General features: G+C 41.2%; 2 protein-coding genes across 12 annotated transcripts in view; one reads left to right on the top strand and one right to left on the bottom strand.

Annotated features, from left to right (window-relative positions):
• The window catches only part of CLYBL (citramalyl-CoA lyase), a 261,550-nt gene that overhangs the window by 84,602 nt on the left and 153,293 nt on the right, over window positions 1–23,655 (top strand). For 9 of the 11 annotated variants that reach the window (XM_053217496.1, XM_053217490.1, XM_053217501.1 and 6 more), the window contains exon 1: window positions 22,688–22,767. The exons of 1 other annotated variant lie outside the window; for it this stretch is intronic. In XM_053217496.1, the coding sequence (XP_053073471.1) occupies window positions 22,703–22,767 (65 nt within the window). In that variant the 5' untranslated portion in view covers window positions 22,688–22,702. Of the gene's footprint in view, window positions 1–21,506; window positions 22,640–22,687; window positions 22,768–23,655 lie in introns of those variants that run through there. One more of the 11 variants, XM_053217506.1, reaches the window with a different exon arrangement.
• LOC113601097 (small nuclear ribonucleoprotein G-like) lies at window positions 14,575–15,780 on the bottom strand. The gene has a single exon (XM_053217518.1). The coding sequence runs from the start codon at window positions 15,695–15,697 to the stop codon at window positions 15,383–15,385; it is 315 nt and encodes a 104-aa protein (XP_053073493.1). The 5' UTR covers window positions 15,698–15,780; the 3' UTR covers window positions 14,575–15,382.

Below are 23,655 nucleotides of genomic sequence, written 5' to 3' on the forward strand. Positions count from 1 at the left end.
GACTCGCTCTCACAGTTCTTGTGTTAAGTAATTTTATTAGCGGAGGCAAGGGGGGCATGAGGTGACAAGAGAAATATTTTTTTGCTAACATTTTAATCCTAATCACAAAATTTATTGTGTGTGGCTTTATACACATTTGTAGCTACGAAGCCATGCAAGAGGATGAAAGTAAAAATGAGAATGCCTTGTTTTTCTTCCCAGGTGTTATTTAAAGCATTGTATGAATTGTCAAAAAGATTAATTGTTGTTGCTTGCAGCTAAACAGATGATAAATTTTAAAATTATATTATTACTGTGTGTCAGCTTAAAAGCTCTGTGTCCCAAGTGTGTCACCTTTTTCTGTTGCTGTTGACAAGGTTCACATTTTATAGCACACCGCCAGAAGGTGTTGACATATATTCAGATCACTGATTAAATGTTTTTAAAACGTGCCACTCAGAAACTAACCCTGATGTTCTATGAAAGAGTCATTTTGGGGAGTAAGATTTTTTTTTCCCTCTTCTTCATTGATATGGAAGAGATTTTAAACCTTGCCATTAAAAAAAAAGCCTAATGTGGTTACATTTTCCTATTTTAAAGTGAAAAGAAAGAGAGAAAATGTTTTTCAACATCCTCTTTTCTTCTCCTTCACAGGAGGGAAAGCAACAACAATGGTGTAAAACTACCTCGAGGAAGGTGCTAAATGGCTACTTGTAAACACTCCTTGTTGGGTTCAGGGGACCCCTGATGTAGGAGAGTCAGGGTGGGTCTGAGATGGTGTGGGTGTGGTAAAGCCCAGTGTTGTGACTCCTTCGTGGTTCGATGCTGTGACAGTCCTAATGCTGCAAAGTCTACCTGCAGACGACTACTTACACAGCTGCTGAGCAGTGCTGAAGCCTGTCTGTTCCTTTCCATGCTGCAGTGCTGGAAGACACTGCTGGTCACTGCATTTTGCGTTTTGTGGATGGAATGGGCTGCCCTTTGGACCAAAGGCTTCAGTGAATCCAAATGTATATTTGTTACAGTAATAAACATAAGTCCTCATGAATCAACATTTTAATGCTTTTTCTCTTCAGTGTTTGTGGGACACTGTCAGTAGGTGCTCTGGTTTCTGAGCACAACACGAAAAACTTTAAAACAAATGATTTATTATTCATTATGGAAAAGTTGGATTTTTTCCCCCTCCCTGATTGTCAAGGTTCCTTTGTCTAGGTCAGTTTTGGAGTGTGACTTTTTCCCGCTCAGTACAGAGGAGGCTGACATTGCTTCAGTGATGTTGCAGAGGATGATGTAAGATGTAAAGCCCATGTCGATTGTCACTTCACCCCAGCATGGTGCAAGCTTAGAGATGTTTCTGTGACAGTTTTGGGTGCCCTCACGGGGACCAAATGATCCCTGTAACCAAAAGTATTTAGGAGGTTGCAAATAGGGAACAGCTCATGGCTGTAAAGTTACACAGCTGCAAGTTACACAGCATCTAATGCATATCAGGGACCCTGACCACATCACACATATGGTGTCATTAAATTCCAACAACATAACAGCAGCTATGCGACGATGTGTGTTTATCCCCATTTTAACAAAGGAGTAAAGCAAGACTCCATCATATTCCTGTAAGTGGCAGCCAGTGTCTGAACCCAGGTATGTCAGATCTTAGAGCCTATTTCACATTCATCCAATAGCTGTTTATTGGTAATCTATTTAGTAGATACTGTTTTCATCACATCTGTCTTTTTAATCTTATTTATCTTAATTTACTTATTTTGGGCTTTAAAAAAAATTGGTTCATCATTAAAAAACAAAGCCTCATGCAGAATTCCCTGCAAGTTCAGGATAAAACAGTATTCTGAGAGGCACCTGGGTGGCTCAGTCGGTTGGTGTCCAACTTCAACTCAGGTCATGGTTCGTGGGTTCAAACCCCATGTCGGGCTTTGTGCTGACAGCACAGAGTCTGCCTCAGGTTCCCTGTCTCCCTCTCTCTCTGCCCTTCCCCCACTTTCATGCTCTCTCTCCCTCTCTCAAAAATAAACATTAAAAAATAAATTAATTAATTAAAAAACCCCACAGAAACAAAACAGAATTCTGAAAGCCTGAAGGCTTCCTACCTTAAAGAAGGGGTGAGGGGAAAAGATTGTAAGATGCTCCTGGAAAATAGCCCCTTGTGGTTCCATCTTGTTTACTTTGGGCACGTGGAGATGCCTCTAGAGCGTTTGAGTTTATGTGTAAAGACTTTGCTAGGTTACCCAAGTTGCTGATATTGTGGGTTGTCTTCTTAGAGGTGAAGTGAGGCCAGAGATAGAGGGTGGCTAAGAGGAATACTTTTCACCATTGAACTCTCTGGTACCTTTCTGGAACCTTGTGAATATACTATCTTTTCAAAAGAAAAGGACACTTTCTGTTAAGAAGCTATCTCAGGTAATTTAGTTGAAAATTTCACTGGACCTGCACTATCATAAAAATGTCACGAGTTCTAAATTTATTGTCTTATTTTTGTGGGTTGCTGTAGCACCCAGTTTCTGTTTGTACCCTCATCCTTCACTTCTCAGGGCACCGTCTCCATGGGGCGTTCTCTTTAATTGACCATGGCCTCTTGGTATACAGTCAGGTGCTCTTTCATTTCTTCCCTTCACCTCTTGTTTTTTATTTACTGTGTGGATCTTTTTGGATGGCATTTGTTTCATGGGTTCTTTTCTCCATAAAGGAGATACGTTCACAAAGATATCTCTCTTGAGTATGTGTGTGTGTGTGTGTATACACATGTATATACATACACACATATATATATATGTATATACATGCGTATATACGTATATGTGTGTGTGTGTACACACAAACACACACACACACACACATATATATATACACACACATACTCTTTTATGTGAAGCATTTGTTTCTTCCTCAATAACTCATCTTCTGGGTTTAGAGTAGAATGGAGAATTTGGCATCCCACTGGTTGGGAACTTTCCTGCTTTTCCGTCAACAGGCATAAAACACTTGTGCATTTATGATAATGTGTAGCATGCATAAAGCTATGTGAAATAAAACCAAAGGTTATGTATGTAGAAATACTCCTGTGTTCATAATTATCAGTAACTTCCAATGAAAGCAGTGGCTGTAAAGGATAAAAGCACCTGTGGACATTACTTATGTCAATAGTCAAGCCATCACTAAGTAAGTAAGACATCTTTATGCTGTTGATGACATTCAGATCTTTTCTCTCCTTCTCTGGAAAATTCACAATGTGTCCCTGACAAATTATACCCAGAAAAGCAAAAATGTAAAAACCATTTCGGAACTTTGTGTAAATTCAGTGTACCATCCTCCAGGTCTCTTGCCTGGTCTGCATCTTGAGAGGCCCCTCATTGAATGGCTGCAGTGATTATGAGGTTGTGGGGGTTGAGTTATGAATTTTTGGATTCTGTAATTTTGGATTATCTGTGCCATGTTTTTCTGAGACAAAAACTTACCTATCAATGGAATTTCATTGTGTGGAGGGTGATGTGGAGGAACTGATTTTTCTTGGGCATTCAGCATAAAGACAGTTGACGAAGGGACAGTCTCATATAGTCAAGTTCAAATCTCTTATGATGTTATGTTAGACCAACACATCACTAAATTGATCACGGACTTATTTTCCCCTCCAGCACTGGAGAAGATAGATCTCCATTCCTTCATCTAAGTGTGAGAAAGAGAAGGTGGCTACATTTAGAGTCAGAGACTCCAGGAAAATGCATATTTTGAAATCTGGTTTTAAATACAGGCTTCGCACTAGCTCCCCACACAGGATGAGAGGCTCAGAAGACCTGAGAGACTTTTACAGACTGATTTACATCTTTCTTCTTAGGGAGTTAAGTGGCAGGCAGAGCCAAGCATACTGTTTAAAGTGTTTCTGTTCCTCTTTAGATTTTTTTCTTCCAAGTGCACATAGTTGAATTCGAATTTGAGTACTTTAAAGTGCAAGCATGACATGATTTTTAAAGAGAGGTGTTGCCTTGATTTTTGGAGTAATGATTTTGGATACTCATTTACAGTGTTATATTTTATTTTTTTTATTTTTTATTTATTTTGAGAGAGAAAGCACGAGCAGGGGAGGGGCAGAGAGAGGAAAGAGTGAGAATCCCACTACCAATGAGGAGCCCGATGCAGGGCTCAAACCCACAAACTGTGAGATCATGACCTGAGCCGAAGTCGGATGCTTAACTGACTGAGCCACCCAGGTACCCCTACAGTGATATGTTTTATAATAAGACCTTTAAATATTTAAACACTGGTTATTAAAAAACATTCTGTCTGTACTGGCAGTTTATCATGTTGCTGTTGAAGTAACAGTTGACCTTATATTAGGGAGTTGATGAAGCCTGATAATATGCATAGTTGCCCAAATTGTGTTTTTCCCAGGCTAGCTACTAAAATCTCATCTTTTCACTTACATTTGAAAATCATTTTGGAATTGTTTCGTTAGAATTGGACACACACAAATCATTAATGCATGTGTTTTCCGTTGCCAAACACATTCATTTGGACTCTGAAGCCTACATTCTCTGTACAGGTTAAATTCACCCTAGATTTAAGGAAGCTCCTAGAAACCTGGGTGCTTTGGACAATAGCTCTACTTTACTATGGAGAAGTTCTCAACTACCACCAAGTTTGTTTATTCCCCATTCATGTACATTCATTCATTCATTCATTCATTCACTTGGCATTAATTTATTGCTATCTGAATAGGTGGGTAGAACCCTGTCTTTTTTCTTTTTTTTTTTTTAAGTGCTCTACACCCAACGTGGGGTTTGAACTCAGGACCCTGAAGTCAAGAGTCACATACTCTACACACTGAATCTTCCTGGTTCCCCTAGAACGCTGTCTTTATATATAAGGAGTAAAGGATAGTAGTCAGCATGTTGGTTTACCCTGCCTCAGTTTCAGATTTCTGGCCTCCAGAACTCCAGAACAACATTTTGTTGTTTCAGCCACTAAGTTTATGGTACCTTGTTAGGGCAGCCCTGGCAGATGAATACAGATGACAATATCATCCTTAGCCTTCTGTGTTTCTCATTGGCTTGAGAACCGACCTCTATTTCCTGGCCAATGGGAAATACATGTGCTCCTTTTCAGTTTGTGTTTCTTTTCCTTCTTTCCTTCTTTCTTCCTGAAATAGCATGGAAAAAAAAAAATTCCTAGCAAGAACAGGTATGCGGGAAAGTTTCCTGCCCTTTCATTCCTGTTTCTCTTCCTAAAAAGCTATAGTTGAAAAGTTTGTTTTCTGTCTTACCACGTTTCTTCTCACCTTCTTAGCTTGATTTTTCTTTCTTTATAAGATCATAACCCCTTGTAAATTGTTAACTCCTAGAGATTGCCTACCCCTCTCCTAAAGTCCTGACAAGAGGTGGGAGTTTATTTGGTAGGCTTATGTGTGACTTCTTTTGATAAAAAGGAAATGCAGCAGAGGCACGTGGAGGGGAAGTGCTGGGAGAGATGATGGAGTGCGTGGTGGGCATGCTCAGAGTGTGATGAGGCACGTGAAGGGGACAGAGCGTGATGAGGCACATGAGGGGCACACATAGGGTGTGATTGGGCACGTGGCAGGGGCATGCAGAACATAGGTGAACATGAGGGGGTGTGATGGGACACATGGGGAAGGTGCTCCAGTGGGCTGTGCAGGCGGTAAAGACTGGCATTGGGGCAGGTGATGGGATGCACCCAATGTGATGGGGCACATGGAAGGGTCGGGCCATGTGAGAGGCAGCAAGGGGTGGGATGTGTGGAACGTGACGGGGCACATGGCCAGGAGGCCAGAGCGTGGTGGAGCACGTGACAATGACATGTGGAGCGTGCTGGGGCACCTAGACCACGTGAGTACATGATGAGGGTGTGTAGTAAGGCAGGTGGGGAAAGTGAAGGGAATGGGACAGGCAGGAATTGAGGATTGGCAGTGGGGCTCAGGATTAGGGGAAGGGCAGAAGCACCAGAGCACGTGTCTGGAGCAAACTGTTGAGGTCAAGTCCCCAGAAGCTGCCTGTTGCTGGAAGGGTCATGCCTGGCAGCAATGGGTTATTTCCACCGTCTTCTCCTTTTCCTTCCTGGGGAATTCACTATTATTTTTTTTAAGTAAGCTGTGCGCCCAAGGCAGGGCTTGAACTCAAGGCCCTGACATCAAGAGCCGTGTGCCCAACCGACTGAGCCAGCCAGGCACCCCTGCTCCTGAGAAATTTAGCCACAGAAAGACTTTGGGGTCAAACTGCCCAGTGTCTGAGAAAACAAGGTTGTGTCCTTCACTTTCCCGTCACCGAATCCAGCATCTGCTGCCACGTTGTGCAGAGGCGAACGGCCTGGGATTCCACCCCCTTCTGCCGGTTCCCTGGGTCCTTACACTCTTTGCCCCCTCAAGGGCCTGACTCCTTTGAGAATATCCCGTCTCTTTGCATTGGTCTTGCTGTGACTACCGAATCCTTTCTTCAGCTTCTCTGTGTCCTAAAATTTCCCACCTAAAAACAAATATGCCTCCCTTTGTCCCACATCTTACTCCTGCTACAGGTGGTTCCATTACTACTCTCCACAGAAAAGCTCTTCAAAAGTTTTACAAACTGTAAACTCTTCAACTGTTCTGTTTCCAGCCCCTCACCCTCCATTTTCTCTTGAGCCCACTTCAATACCACTTTCTCCTTGCTCCATGCCACCAAGATTGCACTTGCTGCCAAACCCAGCAGACACCTTTGTCCTCAGATGACTGGATTCTTGTCAGCATTTGACAAATTTGGCTTCGGTGACCTTTAAACGCTTTCTTCTCTTGGCTTCTGTATCAGTTTCCTATCATTGTGGTAATAGCTTCCCACAAAACTGGCTGTTTAGAGTTAACACCTATTTATTATCTCTCAGTTCTGTAGGTCAGAAGTCTGACCCCGGGCTCACTGGACTAAAATCGAGGCATCAGCCTTACTGGAGTCTCTGGGGAAGGATCCACTTCTAAGCTCATTAAGGTTGCTGGTAGTCCAAATCCTCACAGCTCTAGGCCCGAGGTCCCTATCCCCTTGCCACCTTAACCTTTAGAGACCTCTCTCCAGTCCTGGCACACAGGATCCCCACCTCTCAGAGTTAGCAACCTCGTGCTGAATCTGTCTCAGGCTGGGAATCTTCTTGTGTCCTTTGCTGCTGCTGTTTCTGTCTCTAGCCAGGGAAAGTTCTCTGCTATTAAGGGGCCATGTGATTAGGTTGGACCCATGGAGATAACTCAAATCCATGACCATAATTACACCTTCAAAGTCACTTTTGCCATGCAAAGTAACATTCACAGATTCTAGGAATTAGAGCATGGGAATCTCTGGGGAACCATTCTGCCTACCACACCTTCCTGGGCACCAATCTGATTTCCCTCTTACCTCACTGGCTGTCTCTCCTCAATCATCCTCCTCTTCCTGACTTCTACACAGGGCCCTGCCCTTCTCGGTTTTTAATCCCTAAAAGATCCCAACATTCCCACAGGTTTAAATATGTGGTATACTTACACAGGTGGTATATTCCTGGCCAGCATAGATCCTCTCCAGGCTTCTGTGCCCAGTTGCCTTTAACAGCCCTTATCAAAGTGTAGTCCCTAGATACTAGAATCAGTATTGCCTGGGAATTTGTTAAAAATGGGAATTCTTAGGGCATCTGGGTGGCTCATTTGGTTAAACGTCCTACTCTTGGTTTTGGCTCAGGTTATCTCATGATTTGCGAGTTCGAGCCCTGCATCTGTCTGCACTGACAGTGCAGAGCCTGCCTGGGATTCTCTCTCTCTGCCCCTCCCCGGTGCGCTCGTGCTTGCTCTCTCTCTCTCTCTCTCTCTCTCTCTCTCTCTCTCTCTCTCTCTCTCTCTCTCTCTCTGGTTTGCCCTCTCTTTCAAAATAAACTTTTTCTTTTTAGTTTTTTTTTTTTTTTCTTAATGTGAATTCTTGACCCCATCCCTGTACTCCTGAATCGGAAATTCTGGAAGCAGGGCCCAAAAGTCTGTGTTTTAACAAGCTCCCCAGGTGAATCTGTTGTTTGCTGAAGGCTCCAGATCACTGGCTACTCAGTCACTCCACCTGGATGTCAAGTACCTGACTTTGGATTCTCTCTCCTACCTTCTTTACCTTCTCTGTATCAGTCTTCACCATCCATCCACCCAGGTGCTGAAGCCACTGTGATCTGTTATCTGCACACTGGCCAGAGTGATCTTTTAAAAATATAAGTCAGATGACTCCCTTGCCTTAAAGTCCTCTAATAGTGCCCACTGCCCTTGAAATTAAATCCAAACCTTTGCCCTGCTCTCCAGGGACCTCCCTGCCAACCCCTCTGGTCGCCTCTTCTGGTGTTCCCTCTCACTACCATCCAGGTATCCAGGTCTCCTCTATAGTGTATCTCATAAATACCGAGCTCTTTCCAGCCTTAGGGCCTTTGCACTTGGCTGTCCATTGCCATGTCTGCCCTCCCACAGTCTTTCAGGTGCCTAGCTTTTTTGCATCCTTCAGGTCTCAATTCATCCATCCCTTCTCAAAGACATTGCCCTGCCCCTTTCCAATGTACCTTTCACACAGCCCACCGTTCCCATCCCTCTTTCTCCCACCATTCACTCTCTGCTTAGCATTTAATACTGTAATATTATCTTGTTTATTTATGGCCTTACTCTGCTCCTACCACCACTACACTATAAAGTGCAAAAGGACAGAAACTTGTCTGCCTTGTTCTCTAATGGCTCCCTAATACCCAGCTGAGTGTTTGACACATCACAAGTGCTAGGTAAATATTTGTTGAATTAACAAATAAAATTAGCTTTCTACCTACCTTTGCCAGAACTTGGTCTTGTTTTCATAGGGTAGAGATGACCCCACTGGCAGACGTGGATGCCTAGGCCTGTGGGGGTCATGGCCTGCTGGTCTAGAGCTCCTTGTTTCTTAAAAAAAAAATTTTTTTTTTAAATGTTTGTTTCTGAGAGAGACAGAGAGAGACAGCGTGAGCAGGAGAGGGGCAGAGAGAGACACACAAAATCTGAAGCAGGCTCCAAGCTCTGAGCTGTCAGCACAGAGCCTGACACAGGGCTCGAACCCACAAACTATGAGATCATGACCTGAGCTGAAGTCGGATGCTTAACTGACTCAGCCACCCAGGCACACCAGCTTCTTGCTTCTTTTTTTTTTTTTTTTTTTTTAACGTTTATTCATTTTTTGAGACAGAGAGAGACAGAGCACGAATGGGGGAAGGTCAGAGAGAGAGGGAGACACAGAATCCAAAACAGGCTCCAGGCTCTGAGCTGTCAGCACAGAGCCCCACACGGGGCTCGAACTCCCAGACCGTGAGATCATGACCTGAGCCGAAGTCAGACACCCAACCGACTGAGCCACCCAGGCACCCCGCTTCTTGCTTCTTAATACTCCTAGAGATCCTCTTCCACCTCTGTCTTTTCCAATCAGTAATTTTCACCACACTCCTGTGATGTGCATTGTATGTGACAACCATAATATTTATTAGCTGTATAACAAAATGTCATTGACCTTTGAAACATTTAAAAGACTTTATATTAAAAAGTTCATAATTTGGAGGCACCTGCATGGCTCAGTCAGTTAAGCGTCTGACTCTTGGTTTTCTCTCAAGTCATGATCTCACAATTCATGAGATTGAGCCCTGAATAAGGCTCCAAGCTGACAGCATTGAGCCTGCTTGGGATTTTCTCTGCCTCTCTTTCTGCCCCTTTCCTGCTCATGCGCACGCATGCTCTCTCTCTCTCTCTCTCTCTTTCTCTCTCAAATAAATAAATAAAACTTAAAAAAAAGAGAGTATTTAAAAAAAAAGTTCAGGGGTGCCTGGGGGGGTTCAGTCAGTTGAGTGTCAGACTTCAGCCTAGGTCATGATCTCACTATTCATGGGTTCAAGCCCTGCCCTCAGAGCCTGGAGCCTGCTTCAGATTCTGTGTCTCCCTTTCTTTCTGCCCCTCCCCTGCTCATTCTCTCTTTCTCTCTCTCTCTCAAAAATAAGTAAACCTTAAAAAAAAAAAAAAAGTTCATAATTCAATAATACTGAGTAGTCAGACACAGAAGAGTACATACTATGTAAATCTGTTTATTTGAAATAAAAACTACACTTTATCAGATAATCTGTGATGGCATGAGTCAAGCTAGTGGCTGTTCCTGTTAGGGTGCTTTGGGGAGTACATGAGGGTGTCTTCTGGGTGCTGGAAATGTCCTGTATCTTTTTTTAAAGTTTATTTATTTAGAGAGAGAGAGAGCGAGAGCAAGCAGGGGAGGGGCAGAGAGGGAGGGAGAGAGAGAATCCCAAGCAGGCTCTGCACTGTCAGCACAGAGTCCAGCATGGGCTCAAACTCACAAACTGTGAGATCATGACCTGAGCTGAAATCAGGAGTCGGATGCTCAACCGACTGCACCACCCAGGTGCCCCAAATGTTTTGTATCTTGATCTTGAGAGTGTACATGTATAATGTGTACATCAAGTGTATGGTTAAGATTTGTGTTACCCTATGGATGTTTTACCTCAAAAAAATCTAAATAAGTAAATAAAAATACCTTCAAAAAAGGGCAGGGGGAGGAAGTGTAGATTGGCAGCTGTCTGAAGGAAGTGATGTGAAAGATCTGGGAGAGAGTCCCCTTACTGCACTGCAGTAGCTGACTTCACTCTGATCTACCTTTAAATTGCGAGCTTGGGTTTTTCTTTGTTTGTTTTTTTAAAGAATCTGGAGATTGGACAGTGTTTCTCCTTCCCCTCCAGAGGCCCAGAGCAATGTGGCCGGGTGCATTCTGGACTGGGCAGCACTAACATTTGTTCTTCCTAGGGACCGTCTGCTACTTTTCTCTGCCCCAGTGGAGCTGGGGGAATAATAAAGCTGTTATTATTTATACTGCACAGCATTTTTGTCAGCGGTCTTTGTCATTGAGAGTTGTGAGGTTGGCGTAGGACATGAGGGAATTTGTGAGTTTTTAAACTGGGTAGAAGAGAGGTAAAGGGGGCTTATTTTCCAGGATGTTGCTTTTCCAAACACTTGCAGTTTTTCCCACCCCTTCTCTCGGCCCCTTCCTGAACTGTGTCCTTTCACATGCATTTTAGTGACCTCTAAATTCCCTGCCTCCAGCCCGTGTCTCCTGGCCACTGCTGCCACCCTTTTGATCTGCCTTTTCTTGTCAGTACTGTCACCGTGGCTCCCAACCAGTGTCCCTGCCACCGGGGAATATATGAAATCCTATTTACTTGTCAGCTTTCTCTATGGTTAGTCTCTAATATCCCTCTGACTTAAACATCCTGTTGTTTGAGGGAAAAAGAGTAGTTGTTGGTCTCCAGAAGTACAGGCCTTGACTCAGATATCACACCTGGCTCCATCTCTGACTGCTGCACTTGGAAAGGAACCTTCTTCCTGCCTCCCTAACTTCCTCAAATGAGGAGTTGTTCTTCTTCTCCAGTGTCGCTGCCTCCGCCTTCCTTCCTTCTCCTTGGGGATTCTTAGGACACCAGGTTAGCCCTTCTCTCTCCTGTTTTTTTTTACTTCCTGCCCCAATGCCTACGAAGAGATTCTATACACATTTCTGTCAAAAATGAAGTGAAACATGGACTTTGCTTCATGTCCACTTCTTTAAGCCATTGGCATGTCTCTCAATTTCTCTTCATTCCTAATGTCTCTGAGGAGTTGTCTGTACTCACCTTCTCTATATCCCCACTAAGTGGCATTGAATTCTCAGTCCATTAGAACATCTGTATCTCATCTAACGCTGCACCTGTCCCCTGGGGTTTTAAATGCTTTCAGAATTGCCGAATCCAAGGCCCCATTTTTATTAAATATTTTTTTATTTTTATAATTTAAAAAAATACTTATTTTTGAGAGAGAGAGCATGAGCAGGGGAAGGGAGGAGAAAGAGAGAGAGAGGGACAGAGGATCCAGGTGAGTTCCAGGCTGATAGCAGAGAGACCAATGTGGGGCTTGAACTCAAGAACCATGAGATTATGACCTGAGCTGAAGTTGGATGCTCAACTGACTGAGCCACCCAGGCGCCCCAGCCAAGACCCCATTTTTAATCCTAATACTCATTTTTTTTTTTAATTTAAGTTTATTTATTTGAGAGACAAACAGAGTCCATGAGCTGGGGAGGGGCAGAGAGAGAGAGGGAGAAAGAGAGGATCCCAAGCAGGCTCTGTGCTATCAGCAAACTAAGATCATAACCTGAACCAAAGTCAAGAGCCAGATGCTTAATTGACTGAGCCACCCAGGCACCCCAATCCTCAGTTGACTTGGATTCTTGGTGTTGTAGATCATGCCCACTTCTCTAAACTCTCTCCACCCTTTCCCCCATATTGAGGATGCTAATCTCTGTAGGTTTTTTTTGTTTTCCAACATTCCTTCCTGGTTTTCTAAAAGGATTTGTTGTTCTTCATTGGACCCTAAAATCCTGATACTGCCCTTGATGATGACATTCTCTTCCTTTATGATGGTCTCAGAATCTTCTTTCAACCTGGATGTTTGTACAGCTCTTCAAATTTTGTATATACCAACCTGATTTCAGTATGTTTCTCAAAAAATCTCTTCCTAAATTTGGGTCTATAAAATGGTGCAGTTTTAGTGCTTACCATGTTGTGTTGTGATTTATCTCTTTGCATGTCTGTCAATCCAACTAAAATTTGAATGCCACAAAGGCGAGACTTACGTCTTTTTTTTACAAAATCTGTGCTTGATTGTTGCTAGTGTATGGGAATGCTGCTTGATTTTTTTTAATGTAAATTTGCATTTTCATGAAGTAATACAAGACTCAGAGTTTCTCTATTGAGTGCTCTGCCGGCTTGTTTTTGGTCTTTATCTTTCATGTTAGTGACTTCTCATCAAATGTCTAGTGATCTGTGGGTATTAGTCCATATTTAAGAATGAGGAACTTAAAAATTTATGGGGAGTTCTTTGTGGGTGCTAACGGATGGACTTCATGTAGAGTTATCAGATGGGGACCTGCAACCTTCACCAGGGGATTGCCTGTCATCAGTGTCCGTGAGGCCTCTGTTTCTCACAGAGGAATCTTCCAACCTCTGACTTACAGGAGTAACCTGGCTGCCAGCATTGTGGGAGCCAAGGAGGAAGGGCCCTGAGGAATCCTCACCATTCCGTATGTTGACTTGCACTTGGTCCCAGTTTTTACCTCCATGACTGACTAACTCCTCATTGCTGGGTTTTACAGCCACAAGTTGGAAGCTGTTTTGGTTCAGTTTCTCCAGAGAGAGTTCCTTCCTCTCCTTTATTAGGATGGGAAAGTTAGTAGGGGCAGGGTCTTAGTGCTCTTATACAGATTTACAATCTGTTCAAGCTCACAACCCTGCCTCCAGAGGTTCCAGAAACCTCAGTTCCTAAGCATTTCCAGGGCTGTTATAGAAAGACACTTGATTTTTTTGGCCTGCCACCCACCCCTCTTTGGCCCCAGTACTTCGGGCAGTTGGTAGTTAGCTTTTCATCTGCTGACTCACTTTCCATTTTCCACATTTGTTGACATCTTTTTTTTTTTTTTTAACATTTATTTATTTTTGAGAGATAGAGACAGAGTGCGAGAAGGGGAGGAGCAGAGAGAGGGAGACACAGAATCCGAAGCAGGCTCCAGGCTCTGAGCTGTCAGCATTGAGCCCGACATGGGGCTCGAACCCATGAACCGTGAGATCATGACCTGACCTGAAGTTGGACGCTTAACCAACTGAGCTACCCACGTGCCCCTTGTTGACATCTTTTAAAAGTGGTTTCTTCCATTACATCTGGTCCTGTGGATTCATACTCCTCCCCTTCAGTGTGGGTTCTTGAAAGGAAGTAGAGATCTGGCATGTTTTTGCTTTTGATTTTAGTATTTTGATTTAGTAACCAGCCAACTTTATGAACATTTATTAGTTTTCAAAAAATTATGTTGTTTTTTATTGTTGGATTTTAGGAGTTCTATATATATTCTGGATATTAATCCCTTATTAGATATATGATTTGCAAATATTTTCTCCCATTCTGTGGGTTGCCTTTTAACTGTTTATAGTATCTTTTCATGCACAAAACTCTTTACATTATTGAATTTGATAAATGATTTTCCTACATCTTTTGAGATGTTCAGAGTATTTTTCTTTTCTAAATGAAGTGAGCTATACTAATATACTTGTTAAGTCATTGTTGCATTACTGGTATGAAACAATTTTTTTTTTTAATTTTCTTGATTTGGTTTGCTAAAATTCAGGAATTTTGCATTTATGATTTGAGACTGGTCTGTAATTTTCTTGTATTCACCTTCTTTGGTTTTTATACTCTCTTCAAATATGTTGGGAGGAATTATTGATGAACTTTCCCTTATTCTATTCTGTGAAATAGTTTGTATAAGATAAGAGTTTTCTGGGGATGCCTGGGTGGCTTAGTCGGTTGAGCACCCAACTCTTAGCTTTAGCTCAGGTCATGATCTCACAGTTTGTGAGTTCAAGCCTTATGTCAGTCTCTGTGCTGACAGTGCAGAGCCTGCTTGTCCCTCCCCTGCTTGCTCTCTCTCTCTCTCTCTCTCTCTAAAAATAAATACTTAAAACCTTAAAAATAAGATATGAATTTTCTGTTTCTTAAAGGCTTCTTAAAACTTGCTAGAAATTATCTGTACAACTTTTATATGTATCTTGACTATTAATTCAATATGTTTAATATGAATATTTAATTTTATTTATTTTTATTTATTAATTTTATTTAATTTATTTAATTTTATTTAATATGATTTTTTCAGGTTTTCCTAGTTCTTATTGAGTCCCTTTTGGTGCTTATATTTATCTAGGAAATTACTCATATTGTCTGTTTTCTAATTTACTACCACAGAGTTGTTTCTAGCATTCTCTTATTCTCTTCTGCACCTGTAGGTTTAGGTTTTGTTTTTTTTTATTTCTAATATTATTTATGCCATCTTTTAAATAAATTTTTTCCTTTTTTTTAACGTTTATTTATTTTGAGAAAGACAGAGAGTGAGCATGAGCAGGGGAGGGACAGAGAGAGGAAGAGAGAGAATTCCAAGCAGGCTCCACACTGTTAGTGCGGAATCCGATGCGGGGCTCGATCCTACAAACTGTTGGGATCAGGACCTGAGGCAAAACCAAGAGTCAGATGCTTAACCAGCTGAGCTCCCCTAGGCACCCTTGTGCCGTCTTTATTTTGATCTGACAGAGTTTTGTTTATTTTATCTTTTCAAAGTATCAGTATTTTATTTTGGTGATCTTTGATTAATTTTCACTCTTATTTTTATTATCCTGTCTACTTTCTTTGAATTAAGTCTTTTGCTCTTTAAAAAAAAAAATTCCTGAGTAGAAAAGCTAACTCATTAATATTTTACGCTTTCTTTTTTATTTATTTTGACTATTTACAAAAGTTTATTTAACAAAGAAGTTCAGTATGAAAATGCACATGATCTGATTTTTATATTGTAGTAAAACGTGCTATGCAGAGGGGACACGTGGAAACAGTTGATTTCTTCTGGTGAACACAGCAATTGTTTATACTCCATTCCAAGGCCAAGGTTTCTAACATGATGATAGTATTTCTTCGAATTATCACCATTCTGGTATTGTTCTGTTGCCCACTAGTTGCCATCTCCACACATTCATCTATCACAAGATTCATAAAGGGATTGAACTCCCACAGTATTTCCTGGACATGTTTGCCACCATTTAATTTCAACGATAATTTCTTGTCTATAAATTTTTTCAACTTGGGCGGGTGACTTTTTCTCATGGTGTCTATTCCACAAACTCAGAGGCACCTCCAAATGGAATTTGTGGCGTCCTTCACACTGCTACAGTGGGCCCCTATTCTCTCTCTTTTTTTTAAGTTTATTTATTCTGAGAGAAGGAGAGAGAGCATGAGCGCACACACATGATTGGTGGAGGGGCAGAGACAGAGAAAGACAAAAATCCCAAGCAGGCTCTGTGCTGTCAGTGCAGAGCCCTCTGTGAGGCTCGATCTCACGAACTGTGAGATCATGACCTGAGCTGAGATCAAGAGTTGGATGCTTAAATGACTGAGCCACCCAGGCATCCATCCTTCCTTCCTTCCTTCCTCCCTCCCTCCCTCCCTCCCTCCCTTCCTTCCTTCCTTCCTTCCTTCCTTCCTTCCTTCCTTCCTTCCTTCCTCTCTCTCTCTCTCTCTTTCTTGTTTATTTATTCTTGAGACAGAGAGCATGAACAGGGGAGGGGCAGAGAGAGAGGGAGACACAGCATCTGAAACAGGCTCCAGGCTCTGAGTGGTCAGCAAAGAGCCCAACGTGGGTCTCGAACCCACGAACTGTGAGATCATGACCTGAGCTGAAGTGGACGCTTAACCGATTGAGCCACCCAGGCGCCCCTACTCTTTCTTTTTTAATACATTCATTTAAGCTTGTAAATTTCCCCCTAAGAACTACCTTAGGTGTGTTTTACAGGCTTAGGTATGTAATGTTTCATTTTTACTAAATTTTAAATATTTCCCTTTAATTATAATTTTTCTGATTCATGGATTATTTAAAAGTATGTGTTTGAGTTTTCAGAATTACTGACTTCAGACTTCGTTGTACTGTGGTGAGAGAATTCAGTTTGTACAAGATTGGCTAGTATTTCCTGATACTTCTTTTCTGGGCTTGTAAGTCATCACATTTTGTAAATGTTTCATGTGTACTTTAAAAGAATGTTTATTCTCTAATTATTGAGTGAAGAAATATTTGTATATTCATTAGTGCTTATTAATTTCCTCTTCAAACACTCTCTGTTCTTACTAAATTTTTGTCTTTTATTTTTTTCAAATATTTTATTTATTTATTTATTTTTATTAGAAGTAGGCTCCAAACCCACCATGGGACTTTGAACTCATGACCCTAAAATCAAGAGTCGCATGCTCCACTGACTGATCCCGCCAGGCGCCCTCTTTTACTATTTTTATGTACCTTCTGTTGGGTCTGTTTTCCTTCATTTCCTGCTTTTAATTGGATTTACTAAGCTTTATTCCTTCAATTTTTGTTTTTTTGTTTCTTTATATTGATTTTCAAGTTGTATATTCTGGTTTTTTCTTTTGGTGATTACTTTTATAATTTTAATGTGTACGTATATATTTTAAAATATATATATTTTTTTTTTGGGGGGGGGTGCCTGGTTGGCTCAGTCGGTTAAGCATCTCACTTAGGCTCGGGTCATGATCTCATGGTTTGTGAGTTCGGCCCCACATTGGGCTCTGTGCTGACAGCTCGGAGCCTGGAGCCTTCTTCGGATTCTGTGTCTCTGTCTCTCTCTGCCCCTCCCCTGCTCACACTCTGTCTCTCTCTGTCTCTCAATAGTGAATAAACATTAAAAAAAATTTTTTTTAATGTAAAAAATATATATGTATGTATATACTTTTTTTTTTTTTTTTTTTAACATTTATTCACCTGAGAGAGAGAGACAGAGCATGAGCAGGGGAGGGAAAGAGAGAGAGACACACACATACACACACACAGAATCCGAAGCAGGCTCCAGGCTCCCAGCTGTCAGCACAGAGCCGGATGCAGGGCTCGAACCCACAAACCACGAGATCACGACCCCAGCCAAAGTCAGACGTTTAAACAACCGAGCCACTCAGGCACCCCTAATGTGTATATTTAACAAAGTCTAAAGTTAACTGATAAATCTCTAATATCCTTCTGAACAAAGTGCTCTGATGTATTTTAGCCCTGATATAGTCTCCTAGTCTTTCATGTCCTCTGTCTAGTCAGAGCCTGCTAATTGTCTTGTTTTTTAAGTCCTTTGTTTAAAATGAGAGGACATTATTATTGCTGGTGCTGTTCTTTTTATAGTAAAGGCCCTTTAAAAAAATTTTTTTTAATGGTTTTTATTTTTGAGAGAGACAAAGCACAAGTGAGCACAAGCATAAGCAGGGAGCGGGGAGACACAGAATCTGAAGAAGGCTCCAAGCTGTCAGCACAGAGCCCAACATAGGGCTTGAACTCACAAACTGAGAGCATGACCTGAGCCAAGGTCAGATGCTTAACTGATTGAGCCACCCAGGTGCCCCTATAGTGAGGGCTCTTTTAGATATAGTTAACTGTTTGCAACCTCTCGGCTCATCGTTGTTTCTTGGATCCCACTACCTTCTTCAGGATTCAGTCTCTTGTATTATGAAATATACCTTTGGTCACTTCAGTAAAAGTACGAGAGTAGTAACTTCTTTCAGCCTTTGTCTAGAAAATGTATTTATTTTGCCCCAATTTTGAATGATAACTTAATAAATTCAAGACTAAATGTTATTTCCTTCAATACTTGGAAAACATTGTTCCATTATTTGGGGGTTTATTTTGCTACTGGGGAACAGCAAAATTTTTCTTTCTTCATGAGTAATTATTTTTTCTGGGTTTTTGTTTTTGGTTTGTTGTTGTGTTTCTTAATGAGGTGTTTTGTAGGCTCACTGCCATATGTGTAGGTGTTGATCTGTGTTTATTTATCCAGCTCATGAATGTGCTTCTTCAATCTGAGAACTTAAATATTGCTTTCACTTCTGAAAATGTATAGTCATGAATCTTCATTCTTTCTGTTCTTAGACATTTATTGTAATGTCTCATTTTGCCCTTTTTGTTTCCTATCTTCATGACTTCTGTCACCTACTGTCTGTGCCGTGTTCTGTATGGTTTCCTTTCGTCCATCCTATAGTTTAGTAATTCTTTTGTCAGCTAATCTACTGTTTTACTTAGTTCCATAATTATATTTTTTTCTTTTTAAAAATGCTCTTTGGGGGTGCCTGGGTGGCTCAGTTAAGCATCCAACTCTTGATTTCAGCTCAGGTCATGCATGATCTTACTGTTTGTGAGATTAAGCCCCATTTTGGGCCTTGCACTGACAACACAGAGCCTGCTTGGAATTTTCTCTCTCCCCCTCTCTCTGTCCCTCCCCCGCTTGCACTTTCTCTCTTGTTCTCTCTCAATAAATAAACATTTTTTAAAATGCTATTTGATTCTCTTTCAAATTAATTTTAATTTTTAATACTGTCCTTTTTTTAATGCTTACTATTCCTTCTTGGGTCATGTTAATAACTTCAAATGTATACTTCAGACTCCTTCTTAGGTTTTCATTTATTTCTAGTTCCCAGGTACCTGTTCACCCTTACATTGTACTTGCTCACTGTCCCACCTGCTGGTTTATTTCTTCACATGATTGGGACTCTTTATTGTAAGCTCCTCTTCAGCAGGGATCATTTTTGACTTTGGGAGTCCAAGTGCCCTGAATTGTGGATACATTTCTGCAGCACTACTTTGCATTTTTCTTCTACAAACCAAGACTCCGTTGTTTCAAGGTCTTGAATTCAAGTTAATTGTAATTTCTCTGTTTGTAACTTCCAACCCATCCAGGTGGTATTAACTTAATGCCTGCACTTGCTCTTAGCCTAGGTTCACGGTTTAGAGGACTCCTACAAAAAGCTTTGTTTATTTTCACAGTGCCCACACAGGCTACTTTGCCATTTCTTTGGTGGGCAGAGTTCTTCTAGTTCCTTGTTCACGGATTAGATAGCTGTTTAAGGGTCCCTCACCTTGCACAAGCCCAAGTTGGTGTCTTCTGTCCCAGCTGGGTGTTGATACTCCAGCCCCTAGCCCTTGTTCCAGGACCCTATTCCTCTGTGGATTCAGCATCAGCTCGAGGAGGTCCAACTCTGGAATTTCTGCTGTTTTAACAGTTAGAGATTTCCCTTTCCTTTTTCTTTCAATCTCACTTAACCTTCAAAAACTTTTTTTTTTTTTTTTTGCTTTATATTATCCAGTGCTTCTGTATATTTTAAGGAGTGGGGTCTGCATCAACTTAGGCTGCCATAAACCTATTCATCTTTGTCCTCCTCAGCCCAGAAGAGTAACTAGTCCATACCAGATGCTGGATGACTGACTGACTGACTGACTGACTGACTGACTGAACAAATGACTCAGTGAATGAATGAATGAATTTTTCACCTCCAGAAGCAGCTGGAAGCAATGTGCCAGTGAATAACACCTCCTGTCTCTCCCAGGGGCACTGGAACAAGCAGAATTTGCTTTTCTATAAGGATATAAGTAAAGAGAGTTCCCAGTAAACAAAATGAAAAGAGAACAGGACTTCTTATGTGCTTTCACTGTAGTCCTGGAATAATGGAACATTTAACTGACTTCCAGTACTTGATATCCAAAGGCGGACAGAAGTGGACTGAGGAGTGAGTGCTGGTACCGTTTGCCGATGGCTCCATACAGCATGATTACCAAGAGAAGAAATTGAAGAATTGCAGAGAACAGGACACTGGGCCTGTTTAGTTCTCCTTCTCTCCACTGTTTTTAAGAAGAGCGTGCTTTGATGAGATATAGCTGTGGGGTCTTGTTTTCCATCTTATGTCAGCCACCTTTGTTAGAAGCTGGTTATTGATGCCATGCCCTGTTTTAATTCACACTTCTCTGCTAATCAATTACAGCGTTTATCCATTAATCAGGCATTCTGACAGAGTCAATAACTGCTTTTTTGGGTTTTGTCAGGGGCTGCATGTTATCAAGCGAGGAATAACATTCAGGAGCTCACTTTAAAACAGTGTGACTTTCCCAGGCCAGTGGACTTCCGGAGCAATAAACATCTAGTGGGGATTTTGCATGGTTTTTTAATATATTTGGTTGATGGGATTTTCTCACTGAACACTTCATTAGCAGGGCTCAACATTAGTGAAGTGTGGACAGGTGTACCTCTGTTTAAGAAAAACAGAAACATCAAAAGGTAATTATTCCCATCACATATAAATGACTGCATTCGCTTAAGAGTAGCCTTAAATCATGAACTTCCTTCATTCGTATTAAGTGTTTACAAACAATATCTTCTTGGCAGTGCGGTTTGAGAGCAAAGAAACTTAAAGCCACAATGTTTCCAGCTGCTACTAGTTGAAAGCCAATCAAAATTTAGAGCAAATATCTCTATAATTATAATGTGAGTCAAGAGGAAAATATTTTGTAAACAAAAGCTGAGTTGATACACACATTTCCTGAAGCCCATCTTTTACATTAGAGTGTTTTAAACCTTCATATCCATGTCCCCATACATGTGTTCACGCATTTAAGCACCCCTCAGGCTTTATAACTTGTTACAGCGTATTCACCTATTATAAAGTGTCACAGAAATGAAAACTTTTCCTTTCAGAGACAGAGGTGGCAATGTTTAATTGGAGAGTTACAGTTTGGGTAGTTAAGTTTGCCGCACGTAATGATGGTAACAGGTTTCAGTGATCTTTTTTTTTTATGACAGATGTACCAACATTTAATTGTTTTTCATCAAGGGTGGAGAGAAAAGACACTTCTGTAGATTTTTCAATTCTCCTACGTGTCACTTAGCTGTCCTCACCATTGTCTAAGCTCCTTTCTCTCATCCTTTTTGCTGCAATGCCTTGTGTCATTCCCTCATGATCAGCACTTTTGTTGTCTTTGTTTTTTGCTGTACCTCAGAAGTCCATCTTTTCTTTCATCTCCTTCCCATTCATGCATGAGGGAACAGTTGTGCCCTGTTGTGGGGATGTTCCGCTGGGTTTCAAACAGTAGGGTTTCTTTTTATTCTCTTCTAAGTAGTACAATGGGGCTGAATGTCTGTTGCAGAATGCACACACTAATATGCCAGGTTATTTGGTTTCTAAGAAGTCAATAAAAATACTACATTTAGGCTCAGTCCTTGGCTTGCTTTTTGCCTGTTTGCCTTTAATGTCTTTGGTTATAAATCTGTTTGTTTCTGATACTAAAATATAATCTTCCATATTAGATTGAAGCGTGGAATCAACAAACAGAAAAATGTTCCTGGCGGTGGAGTATTTTCACACTAGCAGATTTGGCAGTCTGCACCCTCCCTCGATAAGAGCCTTGAAACAGCCGCCAGAGCTAATTAATGGCAGCGACAACTCAGAGAGGAGGGAGAAAGAGAGTGGATCCTAACTTGGTCTTGGCAAAACTTTCCATTGTGAGAAAGTAGCACGTCTCTGCATTTAGAGGTGTGCAGCTTTGACTATTTTCGCCCAGATCACCTTGCTTGATTGTTGTTTTGGGTGGGGAGGTAAGTGTAAGCATGAGTGTACCTAGTTATAGACACAGATCCAGAGGCCATCCCAGCAGTAAAAGGCTAAAGACATAAAAAGCCAGAGATGTCTTAAGACACTTTGTTCTCATATTCAGGAACAATCTTCAAAATCCTCCTTAATGAGGTCATAAAAGAAAAAAATGGAACAAGTGTTCCTTGTGTATCTCACTAGGGCATGCAGTCAGGGTCACTTGCCACCAGTATCCTATTTAAAAAGGGATTGGGGTAGTTCAATCAAGCATTGCATTAAGAGAGAGACTTTGATTAATTCCTTCTCCTTTCTTTTGTGCCACAGATAATTTCAGTAAATTTGTGATACTTTCTGCTTAGCTATCACTGGGGCTTAAAGTTCTGGATGCGTCATGCTGAGTATTAGCATTTATCGGGCCTACTTGGTGATGGTGAAGAGGAGTGTATGCTACAGACAGCTGTCTAATCTTTGACAAGCAGGGCTGGTCTTTAAACATGACCATTATCTGAGATCTTAGCGTAGGGAAGTTTCTGCTCTCAGGTTGGTGGAAAGAAATCTTAGTGCGAAAGAAGGAAAGACTCAGCAGTAAGGAAGATGGTGATTTATCATGGCTAACTTTTTTAAAGGTACTGGATCTGCCTCTCAGCTTGGGTAAGTTTCACGGATGGCTCTCAAAGGAAACAAAAGCAAGAAAGGGACAAGTGAGTGCTGGCAATGTGTGCTTTCACTGAGGCTGCAGCGGGGGAGTTGCAGATTGGCCCCCGGACGGTCAGGACCAGGTAGGAAATTGGATTCTATTGTCATTTGTTTTCTTTTATTTACCAGCTTTGTTTGTCGAGAGGCCCTCAGAGATATGAAGGGTCATTTTAGCACCATGCTGTAGAAACCTAGTGTCAAATGTCAAGTCTTCTGGTTGTTTAGACCTAGAAGCAAGTTAGGGTATATTTCAAGCACTTAGTTTTTAAAAACTCAATCACATCCCTGTTGTATTTTATAAGCTGATTTTGAAAGGGTATATAATGTTTACTTTGTCAGCAATGCAAGGTCTGTTAGGTATCTGTACTTTTAGGTGTCACTGAAAAGTTGGATTTGGGTTCTGATGGACCAGAACAGCTCCCAGGGGGCAGTGTGATGGTGTGTAAATCCCTTTCTGTTTGCGGTTTACTCACTGGATGCACTAAATCAGTTCTTCGGGCTGCTCCTTTCTGTTCAGTTAATTCAGCCACTGCACATGCGCATGAAGGCAACAGGTTAATACTCCTCACTTAAGATAGTTTTAGGTATGGATAGATAGAATCCCTTCTTTAACAGTTGAAGTATTTGTTTTTCTGTTGAAAGTGAGGTAGTTACGTTGGTTTTCGTGAATTTATACATCAGATATATTTATGTTAAGGCAACAAGTTAAAGCAGAATTTTAGAGTGAATTTTAAAGTATGTCTCATGATAATTATTACTGTCCTGCTAAAGATTTAATAGCCAATCGTAAGGGTTTTTTAAATTATTAGTGTAAAATGAATAAGATGTTAGATTTCTCATAGATTCTGTTTTGGTGTATTTCCAGATTAAAGACCCAAAGATGAATTCATTCATTCAAATGATTTATTAAATTCCTACCTTATGCCAGGCTCATAGAATTATAGCATTATTGTTGTCATTGTCGATGTAAT

Source organism: Acinonyx jubatus, chromosome A1 (assembly GCF_027475565.1).
Source record: "Acinonyx jubatus isolate Ajub_Pintada_27869175 chromosome A1, VMU_Ajub_asm_v1.0, whole genome shotgun sequence".
Classification (NCBI taxonomy): domain Eukaryota; kingdom Metazoa; phylum Chordata; class Mammalia; order Carnivora; family Felidae; genus Acinonyx; species Acinonyx jubatus.